General features: G+C 39.7%; 3 protein-coding genes across 3 annotated transcripts; 1 reads left to right on the forward strand and 2 right to left on the reverse strand.

Annotated features, from left to right (window-relative positions):
* Positions 1-13: 13 nt before the first annotated feature.
* On the reverse strand, positions 14-732 carry LOC139187466 (uncharacterized). The gene is made up of 2 exons (XM_008339817.4): positions 404-732; positions 14-326 (listed from the first exon to the last, which is right to left on the reverse strand). The coding sequence occupies exons 1-2, from the start codon at positions 569-571 to the stop codon at positions 126-128; spliced, it is 369 nt and encodes a 122-aa protein (XP_008338039.1). The 5' UTR covers positions 572-732; the 3' UTR covers positions 14-125.
* A 363-nt stretch (positions 733-1,095) lies between these two features.
* On the reverse strand, positions 1,096-4,147 carry LOC103401107 (protein FAR1-RELATED SEQUENCE 5-like). The gene is made up of 2 exons (XM_008339820.4): positions 3,964-4,147; positions 1,096-3,285 (listed from the first exon to the last, which is right to left on the reverse strand). Exon 2 carries the CDS (start codon positions 3,267-3,269, stop codon positions 1,293-1,295), a length of 1,977 nt encoding a protein of 658 aa, XP_008338042.3. The 5' UTR covers positions 3,270-3,285; positions 3,964-4,147; the 3' UTR covers positions 1,096-1,292.
* Positions 4,148-5,561: 1,414 nt separating this feature from the next.
* LOC103401105 (pentatricopeptide repeat-containing protein At5g44230) lies at positions 5,562-8,829 on the forward strand. The gene has a single exon (XM_008339816.4). It carries the CDS (start codon positions 6,396-6,398, stop codon positions 8,349-8,351), a length of 1,956 nt encoding a protein of 651 aa, XP_008338038.1. The 5' UTR covers positions 5,562-6,395; the 3' UTR covers positions 8,352-8,829.
* Positions 8,830-22,986: the final 14,157 nt, after the last annotated feature.

Genomic DNA, 22,986 nt, shown 5'->3' on the forward strand with positions numbered 1-22,986 from the left:
AAAAAAAAAAATATTACTACTAATAACTTAGATTAAGTTTTCCATTGTAGCAAAACAATTCAATTTTTTTTTTTTATTTCAACTCAGAACAAAGCTACTGAGCTAGTAAGAAAATCCACAAGACTTCAAGGGGACTTGGGCTGTGAAGAATCACTTCCTGGCTTTGGCTTCTGCCTGAAGTTGTGCTTTGTAAACCAAGTGGTGTACAGAAACTGCTTCTGAGCCCCTACATGGTTGCATATCAATCTGAGCTTCTGCCTCTCCCTCATCCACCTCAGCATTATCTTCATGTGCCTCTTGCTCGTCAATCCTCTCAACCCAACTTCCTGAAAACACCGTTCAATCATTTCATCAAACACTTGGTGCGCGTATCAAAATCACTGCGAAGGGGGTCGGAGATTACCTTGACGTGATCCCAGGTTTCGGAAATGGTGAGAGGACCGTGCTCCTTGACGATGTCGAAGATGGCCCTGGTGATGGTCTGAGTTTGCTCAGGTGGGGTGTTGAGCTCTATGGGTTTCATCGGAGGTTTTGGCTTCCGAGCAATGCACCTGATCGCTGTCCCAAACATGTTGCCACTCTCTTTTTCCAAAACCCAAAATATCAATCTGTTAGGTTTAAAAATGTACCACCAGAAAGAAAGTGGGTAAATATATAAAACCGGTTACAAATTTTTAATAAAAATAAAACTAGAGAACATGTAACTCATATTGAGTGTCCCTCTCGTTCTATATTTTATAAGAATTCGTAAGCGTAAATAATCTTTTATCACAGTGGTGGAAATGTGTTAAGCCTTTTCAAATGTAGTATTTTATTTGTTAAATAAATGACGCTCTTTCAAAAAGAAAAAAAAAATGGTTAAGAACATTCACTCTTATACTCGAGATTTGTATCCGATTAGACCCACCCACCCACCCACCCACCACCCCCACGCCTCAGTTATCACTTGTATTGAAGCAACAACCCAAGTCTTGAGATGCTTATTTTTCCTCCATTTCATCTAACTAAAATTGTATCATTGCAAAGGTTGAAGCAATAAGAGTCCAAAAGGAAAAGATTACAGCAGAACCAAATTATGAGAGAAAAAACATAATCTCAGAGACCAAATGATATGCTTACTTAACAGAGAGAATCTATATTACATCTTCTGCCAAAGAAGAACAAAATAGAAAACTCAAGTTTCCAACATCTTACACAAATGCAATCTTTGGCACAAAACAGCAAAACCTTACACATTCTCTCTTTCCGGTTTCGCCCAACTACCTTCACTTATCAAGCACATCACGAACAAATTAGTCATCTACTTTGCTCAAATTTCCCACCATGGAAGTGGTTACCTCATCACTTTCAAGTAACTTGATCGCTTCCTCTAACTTTCGTCTGACGATTCTTGTTCCCGAATCACATAATGCAGCTACACTGAAAACATTATTTGCTTCATGCATCAATGAACTTAGCCGTGACGACTGGGAAGATTTCCCCATTTTGTATGACGACTCAAATGAATCGCCACTCACTGCAACCCTTTTCTTTGCCCCTTTAGTCCATCTCTTCATTATGTATTGGGGTGGTAAGCAAGTGAAGTTTTTTAAGTCCAAAACTTTTAGGGAATGCCGGCACAAAATCCCCATGGATTCAAATAACTTACAAGAACACGAAACCATGGCAGTAGTGGAGTTGTAGTCAATCATGTAGGCTCTTTGATTACCTTCTTCGATTGCTTCGTAAATATATTGGTTGCCATCATTACCAACTTCTATCATCCTCACAGCAAAGATACTCATAAGCTCATTTTCAAAGTATGAATACATTTTGACAGTGTACTCAGCAGATGCATGCTTAAAGATACCACTATTTACTCTAAGATGAGGCGTACCATTTTTACAACGAAAATCCTCCTCCAACTCTGCTGTGCGCAGCACTCTTGTTTTTTTCTCGTAATGGTGGACAAGACCAATGAGATCCATTGTTTTTGTAGAAACTTGATGAAAAGTACCAGTTATGCTCTCGCCTCTATGGGGGGATCTAATATTCGCTGTGTAAGTATCTAAGCTAAAAGCAGGGCACCATTTTTCCCGAAGTGAATATAGCTTTTTCAGCCACACATTACCTTCAAGGTTGAACTTAATAATCATGTCATTCCACGTAGCTTCAAATTCAGCTTCAGTGAGACAATCATGAAAGCATTTGTTAAAGTGCTCCTTGAACTCAGGATTAGTACTATGAGATCCAAGATACTGTGCAGCGTTCTTAGAGATGTGCCATATGCATAGTCGATGGCGTGTCTCAGGAAGAATACTTACCATTGCATTTCCCATTGCAATATCCTCATCTGTGAATATAGTTTTCGGTTGTTTATTTCCCATTGACACCATAAATGTTTCCAGCAACCAAGTAATTGAGTCAGCACTCACATCCGACATAAAAGCACAACCAAATAAGACATTCTTGCAGTGGTGATTAACTCCCACAAAGGGAGCACAAATGAGATTGTATTTCCTGGTTCGAAATGTGGTGTCAAAGCATACAGCATCTCCAAAGCAATCATAATCCAACTTTGATCTACTATCTCTCCAGAAAAAATTGGTCGCCCGGTTAAATTGGTCCACTTGAACACTGTAAAAAAAGTTTGGATCCTCCGCCTGTTTATGCCTAAAATAGTTTAATAAACTTTGTCCATCCCGTCCTTCTAACATTTCTTCATTCTTCCTTTGCAAACAATTATGACAACCCTTATTAGTGGACCCAACATTCTCAGTGCTGCCAGATTCTTTTCCCAAGAGGGAATACGATTGTGTTGGTTTTGGACTCCCATCAACCATAGAGCTAATGAGTGCTGCGCGCACACCTGGTATATGTCTACCTGATCGTAGAAACTGTCTTTCTTCAGGCCTAGCAAACTCATGATTATGATCTGGGTTGAGGTGACTGATCTTCCACACGCCATTGTCCACAGTGAATCGAATCATAGCCTTACAGCCTGTTCTAGTGTCTAGTCTTCTCACCTTCTTCACTTCACACAAATCTTCATCTGGTTGAAACCCTTCTTTTGAACAAAAAAAGTCACGCTGCCGGACATTATTGTGGGAATCTCTTCGAATATTCCCTTTACGGATACTAAAACCTTTCTTAAAGGCATATATGTTGCATAGATTGTAAGCTTCAGCTTCATTACTCACCTCCATCCCCACTTTTAGTTCATCAATCGCTTCAAATATTTCTTCCTTGTCATTTTTCTCTAATACTTTCCCTCGCCAATCGTTATCCATTACCCAAAATAACTCCCTAATCATAAACAACACATTCTTCAATACTTGTATTCAGAAAATAGAAAAACCCACATCTCGCACTTTATTTATTAGCCTCAGCCTGTAAATTACCTAAAACTAAACAGCCAAATTTATGTTATGTGCTTTATTTTTTAGGAAAACTAATGAAAATGGTTTGAAAACTTTGAGTTTTAACGATAAGGACAAAATAAAGGGTAAAGTGAATAGTACCAGTATTGACTTTTTTAGTGTAAAAATGTGGTTTTTCGTTAAAGTGAACGGGACCGTGTTTTCGTTAAAGTTCCTTTTTTTTTTTTTTTTTTACCCGAAGTTAAGATTCATATACTACATTTGAAATCCAAAAATCCAAAACAAAACCCAGATCAAGAAATTGTATTTACGTAATTAGAGGAAGCAAAGTTCAAAACTTCAGCACAACAAATCAAATCAATTAAAATAATAAATAAGAAAAAGAAAAAACAGACCCAAGAAATATAAAGTGCGAGCGCAAATGCAACATTTACAAAATTCAGAGTTTCCCCAATTTTGTTTAAGCAATTAGAATTCATTTTTTGGAAATTATCAATCAATATATAATGACAAATTAGCATCAAGTTTCATAAACGAAGTACCCACCAATCCAACACCAGTAATCATATCAGAAAAAAAAACCGAGAGATGAGAGAGGAGGTACCTTATACGGCGCCGTTTGAGGGAGGCTACGCGGCTGTGAACGGGAATTCGGGTCGTCGGGAATAGAGAAGAGGACGTTGGAGTTTGGGACTGACCGAGGACTGAGGAGTGCTGTCACCGACTCGCTGTTCCAAGACATTTGTCTATGCTCTATAGAGATGAACACAACGCTGCGTTTTGGGCTTATCTTTGTTAGTTTTCGTTATGGCGGGTTTAAACTAACGAATTGCCATCCATCTAATTTTTCTTTCTTTTTGTCTCAATAAAATTATCATGTTTTGTGATTAAAATAGATAAAAAAAAGAATTTAAAATCCAGCATTAGGAAAGAATTGATTATTTATAAAAGTTCAGAGAAGTATTCGATTAAAATTAAAATTCAAGAAGAAATTTACTAATTAGAAAATTTTAGATGGATAATTAGTTAGCAAATCGACAAATATGCCATATTTTAAAGGTAGAGGGGATTAGGTGATTTTATTTCACTATAAACTTGTTTAAGACGTGAGATGGATTCTCGTAATTTTGTGAAAAATGTGGTACTAATGACATAGTCGAGGTTTGGCATATCATCCCAAACGTTTTCTCATTAAATAGACCCCACGTCAAAAGCTTGTTTATAAACTTGTTCGTAATGTTTTGTAGGGCAATGTGTTGTACAACTTAATCTTTCTAGCTACTGATCGAACTTTCGTCCGGTATTTGACAAATTATTATTCCATCTTTAAAGAAATTGGGATCATTTACCATTCAATTTTAATTCAATAGTGAAAGAAAAACTAAAACGACACAAAAAATTTATAAAAAAACAATAAATTATTTTTCTTAACCTTTGAATCAAGATCGAACCGTGAAAATTATAAATTTGGGTGTATGGTTAAAAGTCTATAGAATGTAGGATATTGGTGAATCGAGATGTTTGGTTACAAGTGTGATATCATATTTTTAATTGAAATGGCTATAAAAGGTTAATTTTGCCATTTCAAAATTAATTTGTTGATACCAGCATTAAATTAACAGAACTTTAACGAAAGAGGTGTAGGGTTTTGGGAAATAATTTTAAAACATCAAAGAATATTAGTGATATGTTTAAAACCTAAGGAGTTTTGTGAGAACGCAACAAAGAATATTAGTGAACATAAATATGTTCAAAACTTAAGGAGTTTTGTGAGAACGCAATAAAGAATAGGGGTGTGCTATCCACACACATTTTTTTACTTCTCACACACCCCTTATTAATTTATGTCCGTTAATCTTTTTCAATTCATCCGATCCGACGGCCGAAAACCAAAAAGGTGTGGGAGAAGTAAAAAGGGGTGTGTGGATATCACACCCCTAAAGAATATTAGTGATATGTTCAAAACCTTCGGGTGCGTTTGTTGTACCGGACTATCTCGGACGGAACTAACTTTAGGGATTAAACTGGACTGGCTTAGATTAGACTAAGCTGAATTAATTTAGTGAAGTGTTTGGTGCAGTGTCGGACTAAAAAGTAGGATAATTAACAAAACTTTAATATTATATTATTTAACCAATATCTATTAATATTTTAATATTAATATATTTATTTATTCTTTTATACTCTTCATCCTCTCTCATATCCTCTCTTTTTCTCCACCCATGTTCCTCCTGCCCTTTCCCTCTTTTACTCTGTTTCTTTGTCCCACTGTCACTCTCCCCACTCCCTCTTTTTTGTCCCTTTTCACTCAAATTACGTTGCTATGTTCTTCTCTTCTTCAAAGTATGAAACTCTGAAATAAATTTCAGTTCTTTGATATTACAACTTAGTTCTTGGCGTTGGATTAAATCCAAAGCAAATCCAGCTAGGTATTCCTCCTTGAAGCAAAAAGGGCAATATGGGTTGTGGGTTCGTTGGGTTTCATAAGAGGGAGAGAAATCAATTTGAAGCAAAGAGGAAGTTGGGTTCGTGAGACGAAGGAGATCGGCAAGACGACAAGATTTGGTGATGGGTTTGCGGGATGATGGAGATCAGCGAGACGGCAGGATTTGGCGATGCATGCTTGCAAATTGCAAACGATGCAGATATTAGAGAGCCAGGATTAGCAATCCCATCCTTTTCGAGGTCCTAGCTAAGACGAGGTAGCGAAGCCTTTAGTCGGAACGAGTCCGACTTAATCCCATTAAAGATAGTCCCGGATCAAACCAAACACGGAGTAGTAAGCTAATCTAGTCTAGTAAAACCTAACGAGCCCAAACAAACATACCCGAAGAGTTTTGTGAAAACGCGATAAACTTCAAAAGGCTGTATGTGTAATTAACCCCTAGAGATAAAAGTTCAATTCCGATCCAACCGTCAGAAAATCATTCTCTACTTTTCATGAAACGCAGCGTCTTATCTGGGTAGCGGGACTTTAACTTCTTCATATGCATTTCTCAGAGTCGCGCGCAGCAGCAGGAGGGCTCGGATAGTCCAATGCAAAATCTTTCTCGCAAATTCTCAACAGTCCCAATTCACAAGCTTCTACCTTCCCAGCTTCATCAGCACAGACCACATCCGGCCGAAATCTTCTCGGAGTTTCAGCAGAGGCGGAAGCTCTTGGAGCACAAACTCGTCGCCGTTCTAGATGGATGCGCCGGCCTCCGCCAAGTCAAAGCGGTTCACGGTCACCTCCTCCTCCACGGCCTCGGCCAATGCTGCTACGTTCTCACCAAGCTCATCCGCACGCTCACGAAGCTCGACGTCCCCATGGACGCGTATCCGCTCCTAGTCTTCCGACAGATCAAGTACCCAAACCCGTTTCTCTGGACGGCTATGATCCGCGGGTACAGTATCCAAGGACCTGTTTCGGAATCGCTGAATTTTTATACTTGTATGAGGAAATCGGGTGTTGGGCCGGTGTCGTTTACGTTCTCGGCGCTTTTTAAGGCCTGTGGGGATGTGCTTGATGTGAATTTGGGGCGGCAGATTCATGCCCACACGATTTTAGTTGGTGGGTTCGTGGCGGATTTGTATGTGGGGAACACTATGATCGATATGTATGTGAAATGTGGGTTTTTGGAGTGTGGGCGCAAGGTGTTTGATGAAATGCCTGAGAGGGATGTTGTTTCTTGGACTGAGTTGATTGTTGCTTATACCAAGGTTGGGGATATGGAATCAGCTCGGGAGTTGTTTGAGGGGTTGCCTGCAAAAGATATGGTGGCGTGGACTGCAATGGTTAACGGTTATGCTCAGAATGCCCATCCGAGAGAGGCGTTGGATTGCTTTGAGAGAATGCAGTGTGCTGGTGTAGGAACTGATGAGATTACATTGGCTGGTCTCATTTCGGCTTGTGCACAATTAGGTGCGTCTAAATATGCTAATTGGGTTCGGGACATTGCTGAGAAATCCGGTTTTGGGCCTACTGAAAATGTTCTTGTGGGTTCTGCATTGATAGATATGTACTCCAAGTGTGGAAGCTTGGATAATGCATTCAAGGTTTTTCAGGGAATGAAGGAAAGAAACGTATTTTCTTATAGCTCAATGATTTTGGGGTTTGCAATGCACGGTCGTGCAAGTGCAGCGATAGAATTATTTCATGAGATGTTGACGACCGAGATAAGACCTAACAAGGTTACTTTTATAGGGGTGCTGACAGCTTGCAGCCATGCTGGTATGGTTGATCAAGGTCGGCAGTTATTTGCAACCATGGAGAAGTACTATGATGTTGTTCCAACAGCTGATCATTACACTTGCATGGTAGACCTACTTGGTCGAGCTGGGCGCTTGGAAGAAGCTCTTGACCTTGTTGAAACAATGCCAATAGATGCCCATGGAGGCGTGTGGGGAGCTCTACTAGGGGCATGTCGTACCCATGGGAATCCCGACATTGCTCAGATTGCTGCTAACCATCTTTTTGAGCTTGAACCTGATAGCATTGGAAACTATGTAGTGCTCTCGAACATTTATGCATCAGCAGGAAGGTGGGATGAGGTTTCAAGAGTGAGGAAGTTGATGAGGGAAAAGGGTCTGAAAAAGAAACCTGCATATAGTTGGGTTGAAACAAAGAAAGGTGTAATTCACGAGTTCTGTGCAGGTGAAACAACCCATCCAGAGTACACCGAGATTAAGAAGACGTTGGAGGACCTTCTGGACAGATTACTGGCTAATGGCTACCAGCCTAACCTGGATTCCGCGGCTTATGCTGTGGGAGATGATGAAAAGACGCGTATATTAATGTCTCATAGTGAAAAGCTAGCTTTAGCGTATGCATTGCTCAGTACAGATTCTGTTTCCACCATTAAGATTATGAAGAACATTAGGATTTGTGAAGACTGTCATTCGTTTATGTGTGGTGCATCCCAAGTTACGGGGAGGGAGATTGTCGTGAGAGATAACATGAGATTCCACCACTTCCACAACGGGACATGCTCTTGCGGAAACTTTTGGTGATTGAACCTGCAGATGAAGATTGTTGGAAGAAGATTACAGAGCAATGATTGATAAGGCGGAAGGCCGGTTTCAAGCAATATGAGCATTTATGGAACACAATGGGAAATTACTCTTGCTCCTTGGGCAAACGTGACAGCCAATGCAGTCGAAGTTCAACCATCATTTGGATTTTGGAGCAAAGATTTTGCTGGTCTGCTGCCGTGGTATTGGAGGCTTTCACGACGTAACAGAGTTTTGAGAGATTTATTAGAAGTACATGAAGCCTCGAAGACTTGCAGCTATGACAATTCAGAACCGTCGCTGGAGCCCTCGGCATTTCATTTCATATACGAAGAATATTTGAGTATCTCCACTCTTTTATTTTATGTTAAAATTTTGTATCAATTCAGCCTTTCGGAATAAGAGAATTTGTATGTACAATTTTGAAACATCAGCTGATCAATCGTAGCACTGGAAATAATATTCTATATTGGAATTATTATTGCTTTTGCTATCAAATCACCGATCTTACCCTTACATACATAGTTACCAGACACCATGAAGACACACATTACAGTATTTGTATGTTTTTAGCTGGAATCTTATTGAAAATGGGAGCGTATGGATTGGTTCGAATCAATATGGAATTATTAACCCCACAAGACATCGCCATATGACGTTGCCATTTTAAGCAACAAATAAGTGACATTACTATTAAGCGACAAACACGTGCTAAAATTTGAAAGGAATAATATGACCGTGGTAAAAAATGTACTCATCTTTTAAGGGGAATTTTGTCTAGCCATCACAATCCAGCAAATGATATTGATTTCCTTCTATGTTATGAAAGATCTCACTCTCAATCATATGCTTATGAAGATGGTTGATGAACATTGCATCAAATACAATACATGATTGCATGTTCAACTCGATCAATTGAGCTCCATTACCTACATGTCTAACTGCACCAATACTAACTTTAATTTAAGGGGTGTGCTTTCACACACCTTTTGTCAATTTCTATCATTTGATAATTTAAGGGGTGTGCTTTCACACACCCTTTGTCAGTTTCTATAATTTGATATTCTTTAAATCAGTCGATTCAACGGCCGTAAATTAAGAGAATGTGTGTGAAATAAAAAGGACCGTGTTATCCACACATCCTTAATTTAATCAATGATCCACATCGATAAAAATATAAAAAAATAATCAATGATCCACGAAAAATAACCCCTTTTCTTTAGGCATGTTTGTGACCTCTTTTCCATACGCCAAATGTATTTCAAATGGGCAGAGCCAGGCCCCCAGCATTTGCCGTCACTGTATTTGAAATGAATTAACCGTTAACAGCACTGTAAAACTGGCCACGGACTTTGATTTGTGTCTTTTGTCTCTTAGAGCAACTCCCACTCTGGATGGTGATGAGAGTCGTTTGTTTCCTTTGTTGGCGTTGCTGAATAACATGTTCATGTTCTTGTTATTGTCACACCGTACACACAATTGTAGGATGTTATAAAACCAATTCTGCAACAATAATTAAACCAGAATCACTGTACTGAGCTAAATATATGAACATAAACGACAGACAAAGTTACATATCACAAAGACAAACGACACTGCGAAGTGCTGAGCTTGCACTGTTGGAAACTATTAGTATTGAGTAATGTTATTCATACCAAGTTTGGTATACGAGAAGTCTTTCTCCTTTCTTTCCTTAGGTTTTGCAAATTGTTCAAATGATGTGGCTGTTCACATCAGATGCCACCTAAGGTGATATAGAAATGTGGTACAAAAACATAGTATGAACAACATTAGGGTTTACTTTAATGTTTGGTTTCTTGGGCTTAACCCGTTAACATTAGGGTTAGGATTAGCTTATTATAAATAGCATGCTTGGTATTCGGTCGTGAATATGTTAGCCACGATGTAACCTCTTCGGATTTTGTAGCCGTTTTGACATTCTTAGTTTGTTTAATAATATTCTTATTATTTTGTAGTATTGTTCATCGCACACTCTGATATTCTCAATTTGGTATCAGAGCAGGTTTCATCCTTTGGGATTTAATCTGCTTTGGGTTGGTATCCGTTTGCTTGTGTCTGTTTACTGTTCATATTCAGATTGTCTACTTGTGTTTGACAGTTTGCAAAGAAAAAAGGTGTGTTTAATTTTTTCAGTTGTGTTGACGGCCTTCTGCTTCTTCCCTTCCGTCCGTATTCGTTTCTGGTCACCTGCACGTTTGGACGAAGCTCTGACCCGAGAACCACTTGGATTGAGTTCGTCTCCACTTGAACTCCTGCAAATCAGATTTGATAAACCCACCGTTTATGTTCCGCACTGTACTTGCCATCTCCACTGCACCGAAACCTGATCAGTTCCGTCCACAACCTGCACCTCCCCACCATACCCGTGAACTCGTCTACCCACCACCGTGCTGCCTTCGCACCATACCTACATCCTTCCCGCCGCTTTGATCTGCACTTCACCGCCGTTGCTATCCCATCGCGTCCAAAATCCCAGAATTGAGATCCCATACCTGCACTCATATTTGTTTTCTCTGGAGAACACTGCCCAAAAAGAGAGGTTGAAAGGAAGAGGAAGAAAAAAAAAAGAAAAAAAAAAGACGTGATGTTTGGAATGAAAACAAAGAGAAAAAGTGAGATAGGCCTGCATGGGCAAGGAGAAAAATTATTAGTTTTTGAGTTTCTGAGAGGCCCACATGGGCAATGTGGCCTGTTGTTGAAATCTTTTGTTGTTGGTGTTGGCTTGTTTGAGATTGTTTTGTGACCGGCACTCGAGTGTTTGAAATTGTGACCACTTAAGTGATGGTGTTTGTGTTTGTTCATTCGTTGCTACAATTGAGATATGGAAATCTCGTTCGTTTAATGACGAGTTCTTTCTATACTCTCAACACTAACCAGTCTGAATTAGAATCAGTTGGCAGTTTGCCAATCCAGTCAAGTCCAGTTCATCAGTCAAATCAAGTCTAAGTCAATTTCGCCTGTCAAGTTAAGTCAAGTCAAATTTGCATGCTTACTGTGGAGAAAAAAATAATCACAAGGCGACACGTGGATTTTTGGGTAAAAGAGGACAAAAATACCCTTAAGGCATACCGGGATTCCTACGCGCTAGCAGCGGACAATCATCTGTCAATCAAAACAAAAGTGCCCAAAATAGGTAACAAATTCAAAATTATTTCATCCATCCTCATCCTATATTTTTCACAAGGTAATCATTCCATAACTTACAAAATATTCCACATAAATGACATAACCCTCAAAATATTTATACCAAAATGTGTTAATTAACCAATTAATGGATTAATTTCCTAATTAATCCGTTAAATCACACATTAAACCATAAGTTACACCCTATCCTTATAAATAGGCTCCCATTTTCACCAAAAGATCAGTCCAACACTCTTGATAAAATTCTCTAGAATTCTCAAACACTTTTTCTCTCTAAATTCTAACTTTGGCATTGGAGGTTCTTCGGCCAAAGCTCCCCCATTCATCGTGGGCGCGTGAGGCTCTTGGCATTGACCTAAGGTGTTAATTGTTTTGTAGGTGCAATTTTGTCCAAGATCAAGGAGGAAGAAATTTGCATCCACAAATTGGTGCTTTCATTGAGAGTTGAGATCCATACTCGTAGAAGACTCTCGCATAAAAAGGTTTTTCTCTATTTTCTAGTCCATTTGAATATTTTTCATATGTTCTTATTATTAGAATTTTTTATTTGCAAAGGTTCTTTGATAAAACGTATAAGAAAAATATAATGGTTAGAAATTTAGAAAATTCCATAAGTGAAAATTCCAATATTCAAGAAATGGGACCACGACGATCCATGAGGCTAAATGTGATTATAAAAGTGGCACCATCGCTACCGGGCTCCACCATGGCAACCACCGCGGTGGCCACCACAGTCACCATTACCTGCAGCGAGGTTCATGGCACCGCTACCATGGCCCAAGCTGTGCCATCCAAGGCTCACGACACCAAAGCTATGGCCCAAGTGATGCGTGAATTACTTAACACACAAATTAAACCCTCTTGTTGACAATTGTAGTATAGATGTAAGTAGGGTATCGTTCTAGGCCGGGGATTAGGAGGGATTGCTAATCTATTCTAAATTAATTTAAAAATATTAAACAAGACTCAAGGACACAAAACTAGGCTAAAAACTCTAATAACTCGAAACACACTTAAAATGACTCAAAATAATGAAAACAATTAAATTAAACACTAGGAACTGAAATGGACGGAAATTAAATTAAAAGACTAACAATAAAGAAAACTAAATAAATAATATAATTTAATAATGGATGGGTGTTTGGTTTTGATGAAAAATAAATTAAACTTAATTAAATTACAGAATTGACAAAAACATGAAATTAAGGTGAAATGATAAATGACGGACTAGCTAGAGGGTTCTTCTCCACACATGTTATACTTGCATACAAAATGATTTCCAGTTGTTCTTTTAATAAATTGTAAATTTCAATACTCCAGATTAACCGTGAACAGCACTTTTTTAATCTTCAAGTTTTCCTTAAGTTATTGAATTGGACGGGAAAACGCATACACAATTCAAAACATTCTTCAAAAGTCCCCTACGTGAAAAGCACAATAGAGATACAATCAAAGATCATTAAACTTTGTGAAAACTATAAGCATTGACGAGGCATTCGTAACTATGAAAAGCATGATACTCTTGCCAAGAATTTACTTAACGTGATTGTGACTAGCAACCTTTACTACTTGTGAAAATAAGTTCATAACGATTAGGTGAAATTCACTTATATTCTAGCATCAAATTCATGCATGTAAATTAAGCGTGCACTCTCAACCAACATACACAAATCAGTTTTTATACGAACGGATAAGTAAATTGAATTCACAACTTATAAATCACAACTGAAGGTAATCAATTCATATTACAAATATAATCATGGTTTCGAATTAACCTCTAACCAACATAAATTTAATTACACATTATTAAAAACAGAAATAAAATAGGAGTTTGGAAAGATTAAACCGAAAGAAGGTGATCTGCTGCTTTCGCGCCCGTGTGAACTGCGCCTCGCTGGCCTGCCTTCCTGGTTTTTCACGCTGCCAAGGCAGCGTGCTGACTTCCTGTTCTCACGGTCCTCACTCTTCCTGCGCCTCTCCTTCCCTCACTGCTCTCTCTTGCTTGCCTCACCTTTCCTCACTGCTCTCTGCACGTTCCTGCGAGCTGCCCAAAGGGCAGCCCCTTTCTTCCGCTTTCCTTCCAGCTGCCAAAGGCAGCTTTGCTGCTTCCCTCTCTGACCTCTTTTTTTTTTATTTTCTTTTTCTCCCCGATGCTGCTCTCTCTCTGCACGTCCTCACCTCTCCACTCTCACGCTGCCCAAAAGGGCAGCTCCCTGTGCTCACCCTGTCCCCCCATTCTCTTTTTTGCTGCTGACCTATATCCCTGCGTGGACTCTCCACCTTGGATCCCTCCTGTTTTCACGCCAGCTTTTTCGCTGCTTTTCCTAAAAACATTTCAAGTGGTTGTTGTTCATCCCATGTGTCTTCAAACTTGTGTCCCGTGCTTTTTGACTTGCCCTTTCCTTTTCACGCTTCTCTGTCTCCCGTCTCCTATCTTTTCCCTAGGATTCTTCTTTTTTTTTATTTCCTTTGCAAACATCATAATAATGACAGGGACAAACATTGTTTATAAAATGTAAATTAGTATTATCATGTGACAATAAAGGGTAAATTTGCATAACAGATCCTATAAGCACAAAAATAACGTAAATAGCTCAAAAATATAAGGAACTAACCAAGAAAAGACGAGTGAATTCGAAGTAAAAATATATATAAATATGATCCGATCAAATACCCCCACACTTAACTTTTGCTAGTCCTCGAGCAAAACAAAGAAAATAAGAACAAGAAGTAACAAGAAAAACATTAGCTTCCCCCTATGTGACCCTCATAGAATTTCATTCAAGAAAACAAATCATCAAGAACCATAGCTCGCATCAAGGAACTAATCCAAGTTCATCTTCCTTATTCAAATATTAGCAGTAATCTTTACATCATCCTTGAAGTGTAGTGTGTGAGATAGCCATGCTAATGCAATTTCAAGTTTTTATTTTTAAAATCATCATATGCAAACTAGTGACCTTCTCACGGGATATGCACTCAATCACACATGTGTTTAGTTTTAATGTGTTTCGCTCAAAGAATCAAATGTGAAATTTCTACCATAAGCTTGCATAAAGATCACTTCTCCACAGTCATAATTGCAAAACTTAAATCAAGAGGACTTTTATTGGATGTAATGAGGCTTAGGGATAGGGTTATTGAAATGAAAGAATAGGAAAACACAAGTTCCAAGCTACATTGCAAGCAATTCTTTTCTTTAGATTTATAAGAACTCAAGCTCTCCAGCAATTCTTCTAGCACCTCCAACCATACTCTTAAACTGAAACTTGAATAACTTTTTATTTTCTTTGTGTACAATTTTTCTTTTTCTTTTTCTTTTCTTCTCTTTTTTTCCTTTTTTTTTTTTTTTTTTTTTTTTTTTTTTTTAATCACAAACATGAAATACCCCCACACTTATTCTTTTGCCAAACATCTTCACAGTACTTCACCAACGTTTCTCATAAGACAATCTCACATTGCTCGCTTGGAAAGGGTAAGGAAAAATGTTTCAGGTATAAGGGTAGACATATCTGGTGATAAGAAATAAAAGGCTCAACATACACGGCTCAAATTGGCAATCTAATGATATCAATTTTCTTTGGGAAACATGGTTCTTTGGGCCATAGTGGTAAACCTAATGCCTCTATCATTTCCAAGTTCATGCAATCGATGACAAACATTTCGAAAGATCGTTACGCAAGTTCTAGAGATGTATCTCACATAAGTTCATCACACATGAAAGAATAGGAGTGTATGAAAAATGCACACACTTTCAATCGGCTCAAAAACTCACATAGGATGTATATGGTCACTAAAAAATTCACATATGAAGCTTTAAGTCATACTTTAGTTTCACATTAACAAGGCTATGTGCATTTGGTTTTTCAAAGATGATCAAACATGTACAAAACTAACAAGAGAATTAGGAATTTCACAAAACACATGTTAACTAAGTTCTTGATGATCATGGTTCAAATTTGATCCAATTATATCATTGGGTCGGGAAACTAACAAAAATCTAATTCAAAACAATAAGGGAAACAAGACAATTTTTTATTTTTTAAAATTTTCCGAAATTTTTTTTTTTAATTTAAATTTTTTTTTTAAAAGAAAACAAAACTAATTAAGAACACAAAAAACAGCAACACAGAAACAAATGAAATTCTGGAGATTTCTACCCCCACACTTAAACTGGACATTGTCCCCAATGTCAGAAAACACTATAATGCAAATAAAAAAAATAAAATAAAATAAATAAATAATAAGAAACAAAATAACGCAATTGGACTGAAAACTTCCCTAATTTGCAGTAAAATCAAGCGATGACCCCCAAGCTAAAATTCTGCAATCAACTTCAAGGGTGGAAATAACCAAAAGTTCCTGCAAAGAAAAGGAAAAATTCAGTTAAGTACGCAAGAAAATTAATTAAAAAAAATTGCAAACGAAAAATTGAAAATTACGATAAAAGATAATGAATAAAACTAATAAATAATCATTGGTCGTGCTTGTTGACTTTCCACAGCTTTCCTCTTGAACAGGGTGACACTTAGCTTTTCACTTGCAAGTGATGATTTTATGATATTGTACGGCGAAGCTTTGCTCTTTGGTTATGTTGCAGTTCCTTATTTGTTCTCCAAGCAGATGTGGCAGCTTCTCTAGTTCCTCAGTTCGGACTCCTTCCGCTGGGATGATTGTGCAAGCTGCATTCTTCTCTGCTTGTTTCTTCTGCACAACGGGCAGGCACGAGGGAAAGGTGTTGGTCCTTATTTCTTTCTTCAATCTTTCCAAGTGCCCACCTCTTGCTTTCTTTCTCCTTGTCCCTAGCTGAATTGTCTCCACATGCTTCGAGGTATCATTTTCACTTCCCTTACTGTCCCCCAGGTAGATGTGGTAGACGAAGAGAAAGCATAAAATGATGAAGATGAGTACTCGAGAGCAAGGCTAGGTAAGCAATCAGGAAGGGGTTCCAGGCAGTTGGCTCCAGATCGGAAGATTGATACCAAATGCTGGCTGATTGCTCTCTTTCTCCTTGTCGGAAAACAAAGACAAGGAGAAGGACATGGAGAAAGCATGATATGAGATACTCTTGCTTTCAACCTTTATGATATGAAATACTTTTGCTTTGAATGGGTTGTTCGCAGGAGTATCCCAAGGAATGAGGAACACAGAGTGACTCGAGAGGATTCTTTGGGAATGCATTTTCGGAGATGAAGAGGTGTTGAGAGGGTGTGCTGAGAGAGTGTGCTTTTGCTGTGGAAGGCGAAGGTAGAAACTTATAGGACTTGTCTTCACAACCGGAACTGTTCTCTCACTTAGTGTCGGCAGCCGGTGGATGGGTGAAGAATACAAATTACGCGCTTTCTGACAAAGCTGCCCGTAATTTCCGCAAAGCTGATTCCTCATTGATATCTGGAATCGGCGCTTCGAGCTCTGAGCATCGTCGATTGTAGAGGTAGCATGTGACACGTGCGGATAAATCTGGAAAAGAAGATTTTCCCGTGGGTTGAAGCCCAGCTTTTGAGAAAGCTAGCGTGTCTTTGACTGTTGAATTTCCCTCTTCGATTTCTGAATTGGTGCTTCGACAAATTGCCCGAGATTTCCGCAAAGCAATTTGCGTGTGACAAGTGACGACACGTCTGGACAAATTGATCTTTTGAAATCCGGGGTTCGGCTCGTGGTTTCTGAGCAAGCCCAGCCTTTAAGAAATGAAACGCCTCTTTTGAGAAAAGAATCCGGCTTTTGAGAAAGGAAACTCCTCTTTTGAGAAAAGAATCAGACGTTTGAGAACGGAGCCCCGACTCTTCGATTTGCGAGAGGACGCTTCTCTGAGGAGCGCCTCTTTGATTTCTTCCTTTTTATAGAGACGTTAAGCTTGTTCCACAACACACTTGAGCTCCCTCCTGTAAACACTCCCTTCTTGCACTTGTTTAATCTTGATCAGTCCAACTCTCTTCTTTCTTTACCACCTCTGAAAAATGTCTGGCCCTTCTGATCGTCGTTTTGACTTGAACATTGGTGAAGAGGCAGCTCCGCCTTCACCAGACAACATATGGCGGCCATCCTTCATATCCCCTACCGGTCCCCTTACCGTGGGGGATTCGATGATGAAAAATGACATGACCGCTGCGGTGGTGGCCCGAAACCTTGTCACTCCCAGAGATAACAGACTGCTCGCAAGGCGGTCTGATGAATTGGCGGTCAAGGAGTCTCTGGCTCTCAGTGTGCAGTGTGCGGGTTCCGTATCCAACATGGCCCAACGCCTATATGCCCGAACCCGTCACGTTGAATCCTTGGTGGCTGAAATACAGAGTCTCAAGCAAGAGATTAAAGGGCTCAAGCATGAGAATAAGGAATTGCACAAGCTCGCACACAGCTATGCCACCAGCATGAAGAGGAAGATTGACCAGATGCAGGACACCGATGGTCAAATTTTACTTGATCATCGGAGGTTTGTGGGTTTGTTCCAACCGCATCTGCCTTCGTCTTCTGGGGCGGCACCGCGTAGTGAAGCTCCAACTGATCAACCTCTGCCGCCTCCTCCTTCTGTGGCCCCGCCGACTGCTGAAGCCCCGCCTACTACTGAAGCACCACCCGACCAATGAATACTATTAGTTTACATCGTTGTAAAATTTTAATTTTAACTTTTTTTTTTTTTTTTTTTTTTTTTTTATGTATTTTTTTTTTTTTTTTGATTTTTTTAATTGTTTTTTTTTTTTTTTTTTTATCATTAATTTTAAATTTTATCTTTTTTTTTTTTTTTTATATATATGTAAATTAAAGTAGAAAGACTTTGGTTAACCTTCCCCCACACTTAAACTAAATAATACAAACTCACAGAAATCAACCAAATAACACAACTAACTAAACAAAACAAAATGAAAGCAGTAAAGATAAGGGTGTAAAAATGCAAATCTGATTGGGTTAGCGATTCCAAAGTCTCCCTTCGTTGAATGCTTGGGTTGCCTCCCAAGAAGCGCTTGATTTAACGTCTTTAGCCGGACGCATCTTTCCTTTAAATTTCCCTCAGCTCCATTTGTGCCTAAAATCAAAGAAAGAAAAATAAATCAAATATCAAAAGTAAAATACACAAACACCAATATAAACATAAACAAAAACAAAAATAAAAGGATTAGCAAAGTTACTAATCCCCGGCAACGTCGCCAAAATTTGATGCGTGAATTACTTAACACACAAATTAAACCCTCTTGTTGACAATTGTAGTATAGATGTAAGTAGGGTATCGTTCTAGGCCGGGGATTAGGAGGGATTGCTAATCTATTCTAAATTAATTTAAAAATATTAAACAAGACTCAAGGACACAAAACTAGGCTAAAAACTCTAATAACTCGAAACACACTTAAAATGACTCAAAATAATGAAAACAATTAAATTAAACACTAGGAACTGAAATGGACGGAAATTAAATTAAAAGACTAACAATAAAGAAAACTAAATAAATAATATAATTTAATAATGGATGGGTGTTTGGTTTTGATGAAAAATAAATTAAACTTAATTAAATTACAGAATTGACAAAAACATGAAATTAAGGTGAAATGATAAATGACGGACTAGCTAGAGGGTTCTTCTCCACACATGTTATACTTGCATACAAAATGATTTCCAGTTGTTCTTTTAATAAATTGTAAATTTCAATACTCCAGATTAACCGTGAACAGCACTTTTTTAATCTTCAAGTTTTCCTTAAGTTATTGAATTGGACGGGAAAACGCATACACAATTCAAAACATTCTTCAAAAGTCCCCTACGTGAAAAGCACAATAGAGATACAATCAAAGATCATTAAACTTTGTGAAAACTATAAGCATTGACGAGGCATTCGTAACTATGAAAAGCATGATACTCTTGCCAAGAATTTACTTAACGTGATTGTGACTAGCAACCTTTACTACTTGTGAAAATAAGTTCATAACGATTAGGTGAAATTCACTTATATTCTAGCATCAAATTCATGCATGTAAATTAAGCGTGCACTCTCAACCAACATACACAAATCAGTTTTTATACGAACGGATAAGTAAATTGAATTCACAACTTATAAATCACAACTGAAGGTAATCAATTCATATTACAAATATAATCATGGTTTCGAATTAACCTCTAACCAACATAAATTTAATTACACATTATTAAAAACAGAAATAAAATAGGAGTTTGGAAAGATTAAACCGAAAGAAGGTGATCTGCTGCTTTCGCGCCCGTGTGAACTGCGCCTCGCTGGCCTGCCTTCCTGGTTTTTCACGCTGCCAAGGCAGCGTGCTGACTTCCTGTTCTCACGGTCCTCACTCTTCCTGCGCCTCTCCTTCCCTCACTGCTCTCTCTTGCTTGCCTCACCTTTCCTCACTGCTCTCTGCACGTTCCTGCGAGCTGCCCAAAGGGCAGCCCCTTTCTTCCGCTTTCCTTCCAGCTGCCAAAGGCAGCTTTGCTGCTTCCCTCTCTGACCTCTTTTTTTTTTATTTTCTTTTTCTCCCCGATGCTGCTCTCTCTCTGCACGTCCTCACCTCTCCACTCTCACGCTGCCCAAAAGGGCAGCTCCCTGTGCTCACCCTGTCCCCCCCTTCTCTTTTTTGCTGCTGACCTATATCCCTGCGTGGACTCTCCACCTTGGATCCCTCCTGTTTTCACGCCAGCTTTTTCGCTGCTTTTCCTAAAAACATTTCAAGTGGTTGTTGTTCATCCCATGTGTCTTCAAACTTGTGTCCCGTGCTTTTTGACTTGCCCTTTCCTTTTCACGCTTCTCTGTCTCCCGTCTCCTATCTTTTCCCTAGGATTCTTCTTTTTTTTTATTTCCTTTGCAAACATCATAATAATGACAGGGACAAACATTGTTTATAAAATGTAAATTAGTATTATCATGTGACAATAAAGGGTAAATTTGCATAACAGATCCTATAAGCACAAAAATAACGTAAATAGCTCAAAAATATAAGGAACTAACCAAGAAAAGACGAGTGAATTCGAAGTAAAAATATATATAAATATGATCCGATCACCAAGCCATGTCACTCCAAGCCCAACGCGAACTCAATGCATTGCCAAGCAGAGCCCAAGCCTCGCACCCATGTGCATCACATTCTGAGCAGCTTGCTTCTATCGAGCAACCCACTCTCGTGGCCCGGGAACCGAGCAGCTTGCTTCCGCTAAGCAGCCCACTCTTGCGGCCCAGTCTGCTCTCACCGAGCAGCTCACTATCGCGGCCCAACCTGCTCTCACCGAGCAGCCTACTCTCATGGCCCAACCTGCTTCCGCGGCCCAGTTTGCTCTCGTGGCCTTCCAAGTGGCTCGAATCGATTCAAGATTAGTTCAATCGTCTCGGCTCCAAATTTTCGGACCGACGATTGAACATGGAGCATTTTCACCACATTCTTATGCGGGTTTGACATTTCCCAACTCAAATCTCACACCCGGAGTCTACCACACTTCCACTGCTCAAGGAGATGCATTCCCTCCAAGCTATTCCAACCCAAATGGAGAACAACACTTGTCTCGACAAGTCATAGAGTTGACCAACGCCCTCACACAACAGACGACCTTAGTGAACCAGTTATTGCAGCGCACCGAGATGCAACGTGCCCCAGATGAGGTGTTCCAAAGTAGGACAAGGGCAGACAAAGAACCTCTCCAGCAGTGTACACTCCCGATTGGGCCCCTGAGATAGCGTATACTCCTGTCTTAGTGCACAGAGGAGCGTGCACTCTTGACTAGGCCCACGGACGAGCATACATTCACGGTTGGGGTCACACTCCGATAGTCAACATGAACAACCTTCCAGACGAAGTGTTCATTCGCGGCTAAGCCTGCAAGGAACATCATCCACCTTACATCGGAGTAGGCAGCACGACGGACGGAGAGAAGTAGTCACTTAATCCGGCTCAAGTTCAACAGGCAGCCTGCGAAGAACTCGCTCGCCTGCTAGGAACACACCACACGCACCTCATCCGCGGCATAGACGAGCCAAACACATGAAAGAGCAACCTAGACCAGCAAGTCACGGCTGTGGGCAGCTGAGAGCTCCGCTACCTCTAACAAAGGCAAATTCAGGAAGAAGTAGAGAAACTCTTGACCAAGCAATTGCATAATTTCTAACGCAACGAGGTCACCGACTAGGCACTACGACAGAACATGACTAACATAAGCAGGTCACCCTTCACAGACGAGATCGAGCAGGCAAAGCCTTCACGCGAGTTTAACATACCACATTTCACATCTTTCACAAAGGATGAAGACCTGGAGAGACACTTAAAACACCACTGAAGTGCAATGATCCTATATCGAAATAACGATGATCTCATGTGCAAGATATTCGCCACCACTTTACAAGGCAAGGCGCAATATTGGTTCTACACCCTACCGCCACAATCTATCCGGAGTTTTGACGAACTTTCTTTGGTTTTCACCAAAGAATATTCATCCTATCGCTCAATAAAAAAGAAGTCTGACCATTTGTTTAACGTCAAGAAGAACCCAAAGGAGTCGATTCGCGACTATGTGAAGAGGTTCAAAGCAGAGAAAGCAAGAATAGTTAGATACAACGACTCGATAGCTAGAGCAGCCTTTCAAAAAGGACTTCCAGCAGACCACCCGCTATTCGAAAAATTGATTATGAAAGAAGATCTAACTCTGGCTGACTCTTTCGCTCTGGCAGAGAAACATGCACTTTAGGACGAGGCTTGCCAATGCACATTCAAGGACTTGAAGAAGTACCTGACATCACCTCTACTATCCAAACCGGAAGCAGCGGAGGACTTATTCGCATGTTTGACGGTATCTAAAGCAGCAATAAGCTCTATCATCATACGAGAAGAGCTGGGGGCCCGACTACCTGTATTCTACAGTTCAAAAGCTAACCTCGATGCTATTAGAAATTCAAAAGTTAACTTTGGTGATAGGTGTTACAACCCAGAAGCTCAAGTTTTACCTTCAAACACATGCAGTCATCCTTATGATGCACTATTCCACCCAATCCAGACACGCGACGATAAAGATGTAGACCCTGGCGGATGCAAAGTTTTATGACGAACGTAACAACTCAGCTCAAAAGACACGCCAAGGGCAGACGAACACTGAAAGGACACACTCGAAAACAAGTTTTGTCCTAGTCACCCCAAAAGATTCTACATAGGAGCAACATGTACTGGCAGTTGAGCACCACCTCCTGCTACGTATCACATGGCCCCAGCTGACCCTTGATACATAATTTAGCTCTAGAGTGGTCCAATACCGGCAGTTGAGCACTACATGTAACATGGCCCCAGCTCCACGACTCCCTACCACGCATTCACGATGCAACATAACGGCCCAACAATGCCCCAGAGGTAGTCGAGCACTCCTTAGCCACGCCTGCTCCACCCGATAGAGACTTCTGGCATTTGCATGTCGAAAGTGCATCCAAAGGTTTGAGTACAGGTGTAGTCTTTGTCACCCTAGACGGTTAGATGCTCGGGCAAGCGATCACTCTAGACTTCAA

This window comes from Malus domestica, chromosome 15 (assembly GCF_042453785.1).
Source record: "Malus domestica chromosome 15, GDT2T_hap1".
Taxonomy (NCBI): Eukaryota; Viridiplantae; Streptophyta; class Magnoliopsida; order Rosales; family Rosaceae; genus Malus; species Malus domestica.

Coding starts and splice junctions, on each gene's coding strand:
- LOC103401107 (XM_008339820.4), bottom strand. CDS start 3,269: ATGGATAACGATTGGCGAGGGAAAGTATTAGAGAAAAATGACAAGGAA.
- LOC103401105 (XM_008339816.4), top strand. CDS start 6,396: ATGCAAAATCTTTCTCGCAAATTCTCAACAGTCCCAATTCACAAGCTT.
- LOC139187466 (XM_008339817.4), bottom strand. CDS start 571: ATGTTTGGGACAGCGATCAGGTGCATTGCTCGGAAGCCAAAACCTCCG. Junction 327..403: donor AAACCTGGGATCACGTCAAG/GTAATCTCCGAC, acceptor CGGTGTTTTCAG/GAAGTTGGGTTGAGAGGATT.